We start from the raw sequence: 16,957 nt of genomic DNA on the forward strand, positions 1-16,957 counted from the left end.
GCTGCGGAGCGGCTAGGCCCTGTAAGCCATGGCCGCTGAGCCTGCGCGTCCGGAGCCTGTGCTCCGCAACGGGAGAGGCCACAACAGTGAGAGGCCCGTACCGTAAAAAAAAAAAGAAGAAAAAGTATCTATTTTACCTGTACAGTTTGATGAATTTTAGTAATTGTATATAATTGTGTGAACACAACCACAAAAAAGATATAGAGCATTTCCCTCACCCTGAAAAACTTTCCTTGTGCTCCTTTGTAATTGACCCCCTCCCCATTTCTGGCCCCAGACAACCACTGATCTACTTTCTATCACAAGTTTTGCTTTTTCTAGAATTTCACCTAAATGAAACGTATCATAGGCAGTTTTTGTGTTTGATTTTTTTTTACTTAGCATAAAGAGATTTATCCGTGTTGTTGTGTGTATTGATATTGTGTTACTTTTCATTACTTGGTAACATTTCCTTGTATGGATATAACACAATTTATCTATTTACCAGCTGATGAACATTTGGACTACTTCCAGTTTTTGCTATTATAAATAGTATTACTATAAATGTTTGCATACAGGTCTCTGTGTGGACATATGTTTTCATTTCTCTCGGGTAAATGCCTAGGAAAACTGCTGGGTCATATGGTATGTTTAACTTCATAAGATCCTGCCACACTGTTTTCTAACAGAACTGTACCATTCTGCATTTGTACCAACAAGGTGTGGATGTTCCACTTATTAGATATCACTGATACTATTTTATACAGGCTCATGTAAAGGTTTCCCAAAAGTACCTTAAGATTTTAAAAAGCAAGTTAAGTTATCCATTAAAATCTGTATGTAAATACTTTAAGTCCTGTAAAAATATATAGCTCTCCTAGATATTAGCATTAGCTTTAAATTAGATAAACCGATTCAAATTTACCCTTTAAAGATCTCCTCTTTCCTTTTATTGTGTTCTTACCTGAGCTCCTCAATTTTCTCTGGAGTTACAGGTCCCTTCCCAAAAACTTGGTCTATCTCTTCATATAGTTTTTTCTGAACTTCTTCATAGGTGGTTAAAAAACAGACTGCCCAGGTACACACTAAGCGAAAATTTATATTAATAACAATGAAAGCAGCTAATTCATAGTTTGGGTGCAGAATAAGAAACAAATTTATTATGTTTTGATATTTTCCTTTTTTTCTGATACAGAAGATACGTAAATGCTACCAAAAGATAAAACAAGATTGTTCACAAGATTTGTACTTCATTGAACAGAACATGAATATTTACAGAATATTCCCAAAAAGAGATAGTGAAATCTAGATTTCTTTCTTAAAACTGGCAAGTAATCAAAGGCACTTAATACATTTTACCTTAGATAAAATAGTAATGATAATAAATAAACTTCACATCTGGGGAAGTGTTAAATGTTGATAACTGTGATGAACTGCTTGGTTCAATCGACCTCGTAAAAGCAAAAAATTGATTTATCAATTTCCTCAGGAGCTTTAATTAAATGATTCATACAAATCAAAGTAGCAGGAGATTTACCTACAAATCATTACTCTAAATTTTTACTTGTAAAGGTAGATACACTGGTTCAAGAACTGAGACTGATTATTGCTTAGGACAGTGGTTCTCAAAACTCTTCTGGGAGGTGGCTGATGGCACAACCCCACCATCCACAGATCCTGACTCAGTAGGTTTAGGGTGTGGTCCAGGGATCTATATTTCTAACAAATACCACAATTATTTTTATGAACACCAACACTGGAAGATCACTAGCTTATGGCTTACTTTTGCTTAAAATGGCTATGGATTATAATCACTGGGGAAATCAAAAGGTAAGAAAATTAATTACATGATGAACATAAAACAGAGGAAACAGAGTAGTTATATTCCCTTTAGGAATCCACTGGGATTACAACTGTTCAAATGGAACCATCCAGACACATAACATCTCTTTCCCTAGACTATGCTTGATATGACTCTATGTACAGCTCTACTTTTTCTATGTCAAGTACTTCTTAAAAGGCATTTAATAATTTCTACTTCCGCTTATTAATTATCTCTTCCCTGAGCTAAAGGGCTGGCTTAAATTTATCTCAAAGTTAATATTTTTAAATGTTCACCTAAGTCACTTATCATCCAATTCCAATGCCTGGAAAATACATAATTCACTTTCTGCACTAAATATTATTATCAATAAAATCAACAGCTACCTCATGCTCAATTACTTTGATAATTTACTCACACCCAGAGTTCATAAAACGCATAGGAGTAGCGGACCTTAACTTTTTCCTACATATGTTTCTTTATTATGGCTTTTGAGTGAACTGCAGAATTTCTATTTCACAAGTGATATGAAAACTTACACGGACAGTGTACAATATGTACATGTATGCAATTTTACAACAATATGTAGTAATATATAATATTGAAAGATTTAGCACAAGGATTTGCGTACAGTAGGCACTCATATACACTGATGGACTAGATTATCACTTAAAATTAATTTAACTGTATACGCTTAATAACCTCAAACATTGGTTCTTTTGTACAACTCTATTAAAGAGTATGACAGAGGGGATAGCTTTAAAATGGGATTTTAAGCCACTTAATGTTCTTTAATTATACTATTGAATCAAGACACCATTTTATAGTTGAAAGATACCTTGGAGGTCACCCTTATTTTAGAAAAGGAAAGAAATGCAGAGTTCAGTATCTTGCTCTAGGCTAAGACTTGCTAAGTCACAGAGGAGGGACTTTAATTAAGGTTTCCTGCCGATCTTGACTCTCAAAATTTCAGAGGTGCCTTAAAAAATAACCAACCCACATGCAAAGAAATAGCAATATTCTGAAAATTCCCCCTAAAAACTGCAAAAAAGATTAAAATATTAAATCAACCTTGGAAATGGTCACTTTTTATGGTATCCAGAGTATAACTGATGCAGATTTTTTGAAGGTCTTTAGCAAAGATATATTTTAATGTAATAAAATTTTAAACAAGTATTTAAAAGGTTTGATACATTATTTTTGACACATGCTTACCTAAATTCCATTTAATCTATAATATCTGGACATGTCTAGATATCAAAAATTTTACAAAGAAGAAATACAGGAAGTATACATTTATACTCATCCTTTTTAAAATTTTCTTAAACAGAAAGAGTTGTGAATGAAATCCTTCAAGTTAACATAAATTCTTTAGATTTTAAACTGATGTTTTAATACCTCCTTTAGCATTTTATGTCAGTATATTTTTACGGATATACAAATTTTTACAAATACTGTATAAACAAATGGTAGTCTGATAAGCTAAAAACCAGTAAGGAAACTAGAAATATATCACCCATTTTAGAATTTTAAATAATAATCACCTTCAATTCCACCAAGAGAAGAGTTCTTTTTAAATCATGATTTCTGTGGCCTATATCCTCTGTTGGTAGGTCTTAATAATAGCAGACTAGATTGAAGACAAAGTGAAAAGCCACAGCAGGAAATTGAAAAGCTCACAGCTCTGGCTGGGCACTAACTAGAATTCACAATCCATAAACTGTGTCAAGAAATTTATGGCAATGTTCAGAGGTGGCACAGAGCATCTGGGGTTTCAAAAAAAAAACAAAAAGGTGCCTGTGTGAATCAAGCCTTTCAAACAAGAATAAAAAAAGAAGAACAAAGGGAAGTTATAAAGAGGTCTTGCAAACAGTGTTTCCTTTAGTTTAGAATAGCTTTATCCTTATATATTTTATAACCTATCTCAAACAAATCAATTTATACTTACATTTTGCAGTTATTATGCAACTGGCCAGAGAAAATATCATACTGTCTTCTAGGATCTAGGAAACAAAACTAAGTTTAGAAAGTGTGAAATGTAAGGTGGCCTATATTAGGCCCTAGTAAAATCACCTAGAGTACAAAATGGGAGTTAAGGAAAGGGAAAACATGTTATTTCTTTATGAGGTTTTCACTTAAAGAAAATCTATATAATGAAAAAACCAACTGAAACACTGCACTGCATTTGTGATACAGTGAACACTTACCCAGTAATATTACTGGCTCATGATACATCAAACAAACTGGTTCAGTGCTATCATTCTAGCTTGGCCTAGAGCAGCAACGAAGACTCAGGAACAGTGAAGAGCCTGCCACTGTCCTGGATCCTGATAGAATTTCTGCACCCACACACACCCAGAAAACCGCTTTTGTCTATGAGGACTTGCATGCATAGAGTAGGGCAGAAGATTCCTACACTGAACAGGTAGGTGTGGCAGTTAACAGCTCCACTCCTGTCCTTTGCCTGACAACACCGCAAACACACAATGTCCCAGTGGTGCGCTGGGGTGACAGACACACACTGGGAACAAGCCAAGCTGCCACACCTGGTCATGTAGGCAGAGCAGCTGAGTCAGTACAGGCTTATCCAAGTCCTCCTCTTTTACAGTCAGAGAACTTTGGTTCGATATTTGCTTACTCAAATATTAATACTATATAGCTGCTTCAAAGAACTGAATAACAGGAGACTAAATACTATTTATGGATGATGTACAATAAAAAAGAAAAAAGCCATTGAATTCTAGGAGGGCATCTGGGTTAAAGTGGATAAAAAGCACACTCTATACATGTCTGATTATCTTTTGTTTGATAAACATTTAACAATTACATCACCTGTTGGTCATTAAGGTCCCCCTGTACTAAGGAGTCAATGAAAATATGTTCACTGAAATTCCTTCCTTTTCGTTCTTTTATGATTTTCTTTAAAATAGATTCCAGTTGCATAAGGGCTTAGAGAAGAAAAACAAAAAAGATTTTAGAATATAAGCATTTGTGAGGACTGAACATTTATCTGTATCTCTACAATGTTCCTATGTGCAGAATAAAACTTTCAAAGTTAAAAGTAGTAACCAATAATGCTTTAAAAGCTAATTTATGATTAAACTCATCTACTTACCTTTTTCTTCTTTTTGCTAAATTTAACACATACACCAAAAAGTGCATAAAACATACACGCACAATTTAACAAACAACTGTAAAGCAAACACCCAGGTTGAGAAATAGAACAATGTTAGCCCCTTAGAGGCCTTTTACACATATATCCCTCCCCTGGTATTATTCACCTTCCTTCTAAATTCTGTCTTCTTAACTCTATTGTTCTCCCAAATCAGGCATCACTCATTTAGAGACTGAAACAGATGTGAAATAATCAGAAAAGTAAATTTCTGACACTTGGAAGATTAACCCAACTATCAAAATTATCCACAGATTTCTCAGGCCCCATCTTACCTGACCTATCATAGCATCTGATGCTGGTCACTTACTCTGTAGGAAGCACTTTTTCATTTGGCTCCTAGGATTCCACACTCTCCTGGACTCCACACTTTCCTCCCACTTTACTGCCAGTTCATTCTCAGTATCCTTTGTCAATTCCTTCTCACCTCTCAAATTTCTTAATGACGGAATGCCCAAGGTCAGGGATCTCTTCTCTTTGACCTCTCCTCTTTATCTATTTATATTCATTACCTTGGTGATCACCATTCTCAAAGCTTTAAATACAATCTATGTACTGAACACTTCCAAATTTATATTTCCATTTAGGATCTCTTTCCCCTGAACTTCAGTTTCATATATCTGACAATCAACTCAACATCTCCACTTCGACGTCTGAAGCATACTAAACATAAACATATCCAAAACTGAAGCCATGATCTTTCACCTCAAAACTGGATCTTTCTACAGTCTGTCCCATCTTATTTCCTATTAATTTCATTTTCCAGTGACTCAGGCCTAAAACTCTGGTGTCTCCTTCTCTCTTATACCCCATATCTAATCTGGCAGTCAATGTTGGTGGCTCTAACCTTCAAAATACAGAATTAATCTCTCTTACTCTTTTTAAAAAATTTTTATATTTTCTGCTACCCGCCACCTAGTCCAAGCCACATTATTTTTCTTGCCTGGCTCATTGCAGTAGCCCCCTAATTAGTCTCCCTGCTTCTGCTCTGAGCCCCTTTATGACAGCAGCCAGAGTGATCCTTTCAAAATATAACTCAGATTCATAATTCTGCTCAAAATCTTCCAGTGGCTTCTTCCTATCTCATAGTAGCAACCTAGTCATACCTAAGCCAGACAAAATCTGTTCCATCCCCCCAATCTTTCTGGTCTCATTTCCTTCTATTTTTCTTCTGACTCATTTCACTCCAGGCATACAGCTCCCTGATGTACCTCAAATATATCAGGAAGAATCCTACCTCAAGGATTTTGCAACTACTTGTTGTGGATATACACATGAACTGCCTGGACTGGTTTCCTTATCTCTTGCAAGTGTTTGCTCAAGTCACCTAATCTTGGTGAGGCCTTTCCTAATAATCTCCCCACCCCTAGCACTTCCTATCCCTCTTCCTGATTTAATTTTCTCCATAGCAACTTTCATCTTTTAACACACTATTCAGTTTACTTATTCAGATTCTCATCTGTCTCTTCCCACTAGAATGTGGTGCCACAAGGAGAGGAATTTTTGTTTGTTTTGTTCACTGACACCTCCCCAGGACAAAAAATATACCAGGATATTCTAGATCTTCATTATTTATAGAATTGAAGGAGTCTAGTAACACGTTAGTGATTAAAATGAGAAATTGTCAACACTGTACTGCAATGGTTCACAAACTTTGCTTACATTACAATCACCTAGGAAGCTTTTTTAAAAAAAATCATAAAATATAAACCACACCTCATACCAATTAAATCTGAATGTTCAGGAGCAAAAGCCAAGCTTCAAAAAAGTTTAAAAGATTCAATGTGTAGCAAAGTTTGGGAACTACTGCTGTACATTCTCAAACCTACAAGTACATGAGGATAATCTGAAGAGCTTTTATAAAAAAAGATCTGACATCCAAAGCACCTCTATCCCATATTCTGAATAAACTGATTTAGGGTGGGGCCTGATCTTCAATATTTTTTGTTTTGTTCTAAGTTCCCAAAGTGATTCTAATGTACAGACCAGGTTGAGAATTACTCACTTAAACAGAGGAGTGACCCAGCCATGAGTTCCCACTCATATAAATACCAAAACATAATCATTTTCAATAAAAGCTCAAATCTGATCTATGCCCATGTTACAGTTCAAGGAGCATATCATACTAGACAATCTACTTTTATTTAGAATCAAAGAATATAAATTATTAATTTTCCTTTTGTATTAATTAAAACCAATATTTGTAAAATACATTTTTTATTAAGGGTAATTAATCCAAATGCATCCATCAAGATAGTCAGAATGGTAGACTAGCAGATAGCAGAAAATGTGTCCATTAAATTGGCTTTTCTAGACTTACGCTGGACACTGAAGGAATCACCAGAATGGTAAACCCCACAAGGACAGGGATTTTTTGTCTCCTATACATACATAGAATAGTGCCTAGCACATAGAGGCCTCAATAAATATTTGTTGAAAGAATAAAGGAAGAGAATCTTGGGAAGCAATACTATTATCCATGAAAAATAATCCATTATTCCAATGCAGCCTATGTATTTTAATTTGCCCTGCTTACTTCCAAAACAGAAATTGCAGCAGCTCAGAATAAAGGTATTAAAGGATTACAATCATTAAATTACTGACAGAAAATATAATACAAAAGAAAAAGGGGGAGCACATGTTGGGGGGCCATCTTAAATTAAAATTGCTATTTTTCTGTGTAGATTTTATAAAGTTGTAACCAACGCTAAATAGTTTTGAAAATATCTTTACTCAATGTTATAACGGCCAACAATTTTTTTATGTTGCTACATTTCTTACAGATTTATCATGTTGATATTATTTCCTTAGAAATTCCTATATTGTTGGATATTTAGTTTTTTGGGGGTTTTTTACTTGTAGAAATAGCACTACAAAAAAACTCATGAATATTTTCTTATTTTAGATAATTTCACTCATTATTTATGACTCTTAACATGTATTTTTAAATTACTTTCCCAAGATTGTACCCTGACACTTTCCATTAATCCTGTAGGCTATACCAGCTCTCCAGCACCCTCATTCTGCAGTGAGTGCTAGAGTTTATTTACTAATTCACTGCTTTTTCCTTTCTTTTAAGAAAAACTTTCACAATAGGAAATGTAGGAAAAAAACATAAAGGAAGAAAATATACATGACCTGTAAGTTCATAAATCAGACATAGCCCTATTAAAATTAGGGCACATTTCCCTTAGTCCTTACAAAAAATTAATAGTGGTAAAACTTACCATCTTCATATTGTTTTTTCCGAGTTGTACTTTTATCAAGTGATCCATCTAGAAAGCCTTTTCCAATCTCCGACCAAACCTGAAAATAGGAAAACATATCTATTACCTAATATGTAAATTTTCCAAATAATATCAAGCAATCTAAGCTAACAGCTGGAGAACCTCTGTCTCACCAACAGAACTGTTAGTTAAACTCTCCCTTTCAAGTGGGCTGCATAATCATTTACTCCATAGTCTTTAAGGATAGGGCACAAATATATTTTAATAATTTCATTCAAAGTACTTCCAAACTAATTATAATTAGAAAGTCAAAAGTTCGCTTCCTTTCAAAGAAGTATATGCACAGGGAGGAAAAGAACATTGCAGTAGAATCAATTCTCAATTTTTTATTATAATGGTACCAGTGGATAAGTAAAATTCATCCGGAATTCCAAATTTTTACTTCACCTGCAATACTGATAAGCTTTGGCTGAGATCCAGAAAAAGGTTAAAAATTAGTAGAGGGTAAACAACAGAATAGGTTTCCAATTATTTCAAAATTGGATAATTAGCCCTTAAAAAATTGTTTATAATTCAAAAGTTCTGAAAGAACCTGGGAAAGGACAAAACACTTATTAATCAATGCTAAATATTTTAAAAATTATTTTTTTTAAATTTTTATTTATTTATTTATTTTTGGCTGCATTGGGTCTTCATTGCTGCACGCGGGCTTTCTCTAGTTGCGGCAAGCGGGGGCTACTCTTCGTTGTGGAGTGCGGGCTTCTCATTGCAGTGGCTTCTCTTATTGCGGAGCACGGGCTCTAGGCGCAAGGGCTCCGTAGTTGTGGCTCGTGGGCTCTAGAGCACAGGCTCAGTAGTTGTGGTGCACAGGCTTAGTTGCTCCACAGCATGTGGGATCTTCCCGGACCAGGGCTCGAACCCGTGTCCCCTGCATTGGCAGGCGGATTCTTAACCACTGCACCACCAGGGAAGCCCCTAAAAATTATTAATAGAGTTAAGAGCCCTCAAGTCTTATCTTACAAAGATATGCCTTTCAGATTATTTAAATGTGAAAAATTAAACTATTAAAAGTACTGTAGGGCTTCCCTGGTGGCGCAGTGGTTAAGAATCCGCCTGCCAATGAAGGGGACATGGGTTCGTGCCCTGGTCCGGGAAGATCCCACATGCCGCTGAGCGGCTGGGCCCCCATGAGCCATGGCTGCTGAGCTTGCGTCTCCGGAGCCTGTGCTCCACAACGGGAGATGCCACAACAGTGAGAGGCCCACGTACCGGGGGGAAAAAAAGAAAAAAAAAAAAAAAAACACTATAGGGGATTTCCCTGGTGGTCCAGTGGTTAACACTTTGACTTCCAATAAAGAGAGTGCAGGTTCGATTCCTGGTCAGGGAGCTAAGATCCCACATGCCTCGCAGCCAAAAAAACCAAAACATAAAACAGAAGCAATATTATAACAGATTCAGTAAAGACTTTTAAAATGGTCCACATCAAAAAAAAAATCTTTAAAAAATAAATAAATAAATAAATAATTTAAAGCACTGTAAATAAAAGTAAAAGCAAATGAAAATTGAGATAAAAATAAAAAGCTCTTACAGATTAGTAAGAAAAAGAAACACATTGATAGAAATATGGGTGAAGGACATGAGAAAGCATCCCACAAAAGATGAAACACAAGTTGTTCAGCAAAAATATTAAACAATGTTTAACCTCACAAACAATAAAACTATAAATTTTAATCATAAAAAATCATTTTTTACTTACAAGATAGGCAAATATTTAAAAGACGCATAACTCTAAATGTCAAAAGCACAAGGAAAGAGCACGCTAATGCTGGTGGGAAAATAACTGGGACAATGTTTTTGGAGGGCAGTTCAGAAACAGTATGCAGTTGGGTGTGAGGTGAACATTTTTCACGTTAACGCCTGTGAAATCGGTATGCATCTTATGACTGACGACATCTCCCGAGTGCTGTCAGCCAAGCAACAGTCATGGTGCAGCTGTCACTGCCTCTGCATTCACAACCTGGTTAGTGCTCCTGGTGGCATGGCTGGACAACAGCAGCCCCGGGGTGTCTCAGAAATTAAAGATCATTTAAGGCAGGATTTTAAGTCATGTTTATGGTCTGAAAACTTTCCTTTGACAACTTCCAGTAATGTTAAGAAAATACCAGATTGCTTCCAAAAAATATATAATTTGAATCTAGTCACACCGAAAAATATGTAATTTGAATCTAGTCAAACCCAAATGAGGGACAGTCTACAAAATAATTATCCTGTACTTAAAAAAAAATGTCAAGGTCAAGAAACAAAGAATAGCTGAGAAACTGTTTCACATTAAAGAGGTTTGACCACTAAAAGTAAAGAAATCTGAATATGGGCTCTGAATAAAAGTATGGTATGAATGCTAAATTTCCCAAGTTTGACAACTATGTTGTTGCTATATGAGAGAATATCCTTGTTTTTAGGATATATAGACTGAAGTATTTAGGGGGAAAGAAGCAAAATGTCTACTTTACTCTCAAATGGTTTGGGTAAGGAGAGGTGGAATGGATGAATGGATGATGGATGCATGGATAGACAGAGAATGAATGACAAAAGCAAATGGGGCAAAATGTAAACAACTGGTGAACCTGGGTGAAGGATATTATGGGAGTTCCTAGTACTAGCTGCAACTTTTCTATAAGTTTGAAATTATTATTTCTACTTTGAAATTCGAAGGAAAGAAAGGTAAAGAAAATGGCAGCATAAAAATACCCAGAATAGGAATACGTATCAGCAGCTTGGAATAAAATTCTGGAAATAATAGTGGAGGTCCCATTTTAAAATTGCTGTCTCATCAACATGAAAAAAATCAGATATCAACAACTGAGTCAAAAATTGATTCTTCGTTAAAATATGAAAACATTTTAGGAATTCCTTAGCCAATTTGTCTTAGCTGGGTAACCTGAGTAGTTTACTCTAGGAAGGGGAATTAGAGTGATTTTTCCACTTTTATTTTTACGCTCCTGAACATGTGAACATTTTCTAAGAAATGTATATTTTTCAATCATCAAACACAAGTAATAAAACCATTTTAAAGGGAAAAAGGATAATATTAAACAGTGACAGAGTGTTAAGCCACAGTTCCTAGTGATTTTGTTTTACACACTTTATATTGATTATTTAATCTGTTTTTATAGATTTGAAGAAAATAAGGGATTTCTCAGAGATCCAAAATGCAGTGAAGTAAATGACTTAAGTATGATTTGAAACAAATAAATATAATGTTGAGACTGATTAAAATAGAGAATAATAAAGTCCATATGTGAGTTCAGAAAAGGCAAACAGTAAACCTGTTTTCAACTGCATTAACCTTTCTTCAAATCATATTCATTTCATTAGTATTTTAACATTCCATCAACTTTAATTTCTTTCTATATAGGACGTAGTCTCTATTAAGTATGGTTTTTCTCCTTATTCTAGAAATTAGTATTATTTTATAACACACTTGGTTTGGGGTTTTTTGCCACGCCACGTGGCTTGCAGGATCTCAGTTCCCCAACCAGGGATTAAACCTGGGCCACGGCAGTGAAAGCCTGAAATCCTAACCGTTAGGCCACCAGGGAACTCCCGACATACTTGCTACAAATTAAAAGAAAATATTTTTAGTCATTCGTTTTTTCAATTTCAAAAAGTAACTGCTTAGGGACTCCCTGGTGGTGCAGTGGTCGAGAATCCGCCTACCAATGCAGGGGACATGGGTTCGATCCCTGGTCCGGGAAGATCCCACATGTCACGGAACAACTAAGCCTGTGCACCACAACTACTGAAGCCCACGCGCCTAAAGCCTGTGCTCAACAAGAGAACAAGAGGAGCCACCACAAGGAGAAGCCCACGCACCACAGGAAGAGAAGAGTAGCCCCTGCTCTCTCAACTAGAGACAGCCCACAAGCAGCAATGAAGACCCAACGCAGCCAAAAATAAATAATATACATAAATTTTTTAAAAAGTAACTGCTTAAAAAAGTAATTTTAAAAAAGAGCAACATATAACCTTCTTGCATTGTTGTTTTTAGCCCCAAACAAGGAAATTCTGTACTACAGAATCTTAAACCTTCTTCTTAAGAGGCAAAGTCTACATTATTCAACTATCCAATCTGATGAAAGAATAATTTTAAATTTGGCCCTAGACTTACTGTGCCATGATTCTTCTGGAAGCGAATGACTTCTTGTTCATCTTCAAATGTACTACCCATTGTCATCTGCGTAACAGACTTCATTGCAAAGCCAAGCATATGCTGGCAGAGAGGGACATGTTGGGACTCTGGGTAGGAGAGCCATTTATGCAACAATTCTTCCGAAAGCTGAAAGAAAACAGAAAACCACAATGATTTACTATTTCCTCCTACTAAATCTTAGAAAAATCCATCAAGTAGACTCATTTCATAGAGTATACAGTTCAACTCCTTAATCAAAGCAAAACATTCAGGTGTTTACTGACCTGTCAGGCTAACACTGGCTCCACCAATAATTACATCCCTAATAGTTTAGGGCCAGATTCTGTCAAAGGGCTGATTTGGAAAACAAAACAACCACAACAATGAAAACAGAAAATATAAGTTAAATGTTCAAAGGCTGGGAAAACCTTAAACCTAAAGGAAATTAAGATATTAAAGTCTTAGTATCTAATTAAAAATGGTAAAGGTTCCCCACAGACTGGCTGTGATATAGTAAACAATCAATAAATACATGAATCTGTAAAAGTCCTAGACATGCTTCAGTGACAGAAACCTCTCAGAGTCTCTCTGTCATTCCTTCATCCAACGAATATTTATCAAATCCCTTGTGGAATAAAAAACAATGTGTAGGGGCTTCCCTGGTGGCGCAGTGGTTGAGAGTCCGCCTGCCGATGCAGGGGACGTGGGTTCGTGCCCCGGTCTGGGAGGATCCCACACACCGCGGAGCGGCTGGGCCCATGAGCCATGGCCGCTGAGCCTGCGCATCCGGAGCCTGTGCTCCGCAGCGGGAGAGGCCACAGCAGTGAGAGGCCCACGTAATGCAAAAAAAAACAAACAAACAAACAAACAAACAAACAAAAAAACAATGTGTAGGAACTTCCCTGGTGGCGCAGTGATTAAGAATCCACCTGCCGGGCCTCCCTGGTGGCGCAGTGGTTGAGAGTCCGCCTGCCGATGCAGGGGATACGGGTTCGTGCCCCGGTCCGGGAGGATCCCATATGCCGCGGAGCGGCTGGGCCCGTGAGCCATGGCCGCTGGGCCTGCGCATCCGGAGCCTGTGCTCCACAACGGGAGAGGCCACAACAGTGAGAGGCCCACATATCGCAAAAAGAAAGAAAAAAAAAAAAAAAAAAAAAAGAATCCACCTGCCAACGCAGGGGACACGGGTTCAAGCCCTGGTCCGGGAAGATCCCACATGCCGTGGAGCAACTAAGCCCATGCGCCACAACTACTGAGCCCACACTCCACAACTACTGAAGCCCGTGCACCTAGAGAGCATGCTCCACAACAAGAGAAGCCACCGCAATGAGAAGCCTGCGCACCACAATGAAGAGTAGCCCCCACTTGCCGCAGCTAGAGAAAGCCCACCTGCAGCAACAAAGACCGAACGCAGACATAAATAAATAAATAAATAAATAAATAAATAAATAAATAAATAAATAAAACAATGTGTAATAAAAAGATCAAAAGCTTTGGAGTCAGAAAAACCTTGGGTTTACTTCTGGCTCTGTCACTTAGAAGTAATGTGACTTTGAGCAATTTGCTTGACTTTTCCAAGGTTCAGGCGTTTCAACAGTTAAACAAGCATGACACCTCCCACTTTTCACGTTGCTGTGATAGGGATAATTGTACTTACATCACACAACACAGTGAGGGTTTTGTGAAGTAAAATATATAAAGCCCCTTTCATGTTAGGAACTCAAATTTAAGCTACATTTCCCATATCAACTCCATGAAAATTTTGTCACAGTGTAAAGGACTTCACTGATCTACACATATGCCACTAACATAATTTTGAAAATTTATCATATCTATATAATATTTCCCATTACAATTCTCTTTCAAAATGTTCCAGAAGGGCCTCCCTGGTGGCGCAGTGGTTGAGAGTCCGCCTGCCGATGCAGGGGATACGGGTTCGTGCCCCGGTCTGGGAGGATCCCATATGCCGCGGAGCAGCTGGGCCCGTGAGCCATGGCCGCTGGGCCTGCGCATCCGGAGCCTGTGCTCCGCAACGGGAGAGGCCACAACAGTGAGAGGCCCGCATACCGCAAAAAAAAAAAAAAAAAAAAAAAAATGTTCCAGAAGACAGACTGACTTCCACAATGGTGGAGTGAGGACTTTGGTGATCTCACTCTCCCTCTAAAACAGTGAAAATACGTGCAAAACAACTAAACAACTAACATCAACCATTTCAGCACTTTGGCAATTAACCAAAACCCAGTACCCACTGAGAAGTGTCTATTCAACAGGAACAACTAAACCTTGGTAAGATAGTGGGGTCTTCAGTGTTTTAACTTAAGGTTATTTCATTTTCCTTCTCTCCCCAGCTCAACAGTAGCCAAAAGTCAACAGCATTGCAGAAAACAGAGCTCTATTAAAAGCACCATCACCACTGGTCATCAAAATGGTCACTGAAAATGGAGGACAGGGAATCCCAAGACTCTAATCCTCCCCAAAAGCAAGTAATGAGCTGGCAAAAACTGTCAAAATCAACTCCTGAAAAACTTTGGAATACAGTCAAAGACTTACAACAACCAGGGGAAGCCTTGATGAAGAAAGAAGCCGTTGCTTTGTGGTAAGAAAGCACTGTGGCATTTTAAACAGCCTGCCTATAACTCCCATACCCCAGAGAGGCAGCAGCTAAGAGAAGAGCAGCCCATACTCCTGGTGCAAACTGCTAGGAAGTGATACAGACATTTCTGTCAAAAAACTGTGGCTGTGGGTCTCAAGCTGTCTGGCAACTCCCATCAAGAACTGGTGCATGGGGCTTCCCTGGGGGCGCAGTGGTTGAGAGTCCACCTGCCGATGCAGCAGATGTGGGTTCGTGCGCTGGTCCAGGAAGATCCCACATGCTGCGGAGCGGCTAGGCCCGTGAGCCATGGCCGCTGAGCCTGCGCGTCCGGAGCCTGTGCTCCACAGCGGGAGAGGCCACAACAGTGAGAGGCCCGCATACTGCACAAAAAAAAAAAAAAAAAAAAAAAAAAAACTGGTGCAAAGGCTGCCCTTGTTTGGCCCAACTCGGAGCATTTCCAGAGCTAGGACAGGTTCCTAGGTGGCTTCTGCTGAAAACATTTAAAGGTGCAGGTACTGGCTGCAAAAGCTGGGGCATGAAACAACAGCTGGGACAAGCAATGAAAAGACCAAGGAGCCAGGGAAGGAAGGGGTTGGGAGAAGAGATAAATGTGGGAATGAGAGCTTTTAAAAGCTTCTGCAAATACCAGGGAATTAAGAAAGTCATGCACAGGCCCAAGACCAGGATACATGCTCAGAAAAGGTCTGAGAAGACTAGGCTTTCACATCTGGGGTCTTCTGGCTCCATACAAGCAGGAAGTGAGAACAAAGGCAGAGCTGTAAAAAGCCTGGATAAGTGTTAAAGGAGGACCCCAACACAAAGCCAATCTGCAAACACTGGGAGAGTTTCTTTAATTCTCTTTTGTAAGCTTCAAGTGTTTAAGGTAAAATCTGTCAACACACCAGCTGACCATTAAACTAACAGAAGAGATGCTTCAGTGGCCACACATGACAAAGAATACAGACTTTACAAAAACCGTTTAGAAAAGACTCAACAAGTGAACAACAATAATCCACAACAGGTTGCAAGAACAAACTCTAAGGAAGGGGAAGAATCTGATTTCAAGATTGCCATCCACAGGTGTGCCCCCTCCAGCAGAGTCTGGGTATCGGTCCTGGGAGCACGGGATCTTCCCTGGGCACTCTGTCTCAGCCCTCGAGTCGGTTACTGCTCCTTTTACCAGCTATTCCTGTATTCTTTAGTTACCTTTACTTCTGACTAGCTAATCTCTCATTACTCCAAATCCCCTGCTGTAGTTAATAATTCTTTATATTAAACTTTCCCTATTTAAGTAATTGTGTGCTTTATCTCTCCTGATTGGACCCACACTGATAAACGCTTTAAGAAACATGAATCAAGAAAAAGAGAGAGACTGTACTAATTAGGCTAATGACATTAAAAATATAACAGAGATACTTCCCTAGTGGTCCAGTGCTTGAGAATTCACCTTCCAATGCAAGGGATGCGGGTTCGATCCCTGGTCAGGGAACTAAGATCTCACATGCCACGGTGCAACTAAGCCTGCGTGTCACAACTACAGAGCCCACGCACTCTGGAACCTGTGCACCACAACTAGAGAGCTGGTGCGCCACAATTAGAGAGGAGCCCACGCACCACAACAGAAGATCCCATGTGCCGCAACTAAGACCTGACACAGTCAAAACTAAATAAATATTTTAAAATATATATGTATAACAGAATAATTGGCAATAAAGCATTAAAAGAAATGAAAGGTATTAGGATTGGAAAAGAATAAAACTGTCACTAATCTCGGATATCATGATAAACCATTAGACTTAATAAGGGAATTTGGCAAGGTTAATGACTACAAGGTCAATACGCAGAAATCAACTGTATATATACGTAACAAACAATGAAATTTAAAAACTGTAGCATTTGTGATAGCATTTTAAAATACCACTAAATATGAGTAAATTTAATAAAAGATGTACAAGATCTCTACACTGAAAAGAGA

The 16,957-nt window shown here is 38.0% G+C and overlaps 1 protein-coding gene across 2 annotated transcripts in view; it reads right to left on the bottom strand.

Moving 5' to 3' along the window:
• Positions 1-16,957, bottom strand: part of CYP20A1 (cytochrome P450 family 20 subfamily A member 1) — a 74,077-nt gene that overhangs the window by 31,310 nt on the left and 25,810 nt on the right. For both annotated transcript variants that reach the window (XM_082630713.1, XM_082630714.1), the window contains 5 exons: positions 12,369-12,536; positions 8,201-8,279; positions 4,634-4,749; positions 3,750-3,804; positions 944-1,064 (listed from right to left, as the gene is read on the bottom strand). In XM_082630713.1, the coding sequence (XP_082486839.1) occupies positions 944-1,064; positions 3,750-3,804; positions 4,634-4,749; positions 8,201-8,279; positions 12,369-12,536 (539 nt within the window). The remainder of the gene's footprint in view (positions 1-943; positions 1,065-3,749; positions 3,805-4,633; positions 4,750-8,200; positions 8,280-12,368; positions 12,537-16,957) is intronic.

This window comes from Mesoplodon mirus (genome assembly GCF_964341445.2).
Source record: "Mesoplodon mirus genome assembly, chromosome: 8".
Taxonomy (NCBI): domain Eukaryota; kingdom Metazoa; phylum Chordata; class Mammalia; order Artiodactyla; family Ziphiidae; genus Mesoplodon; species Mesoplodon mirus.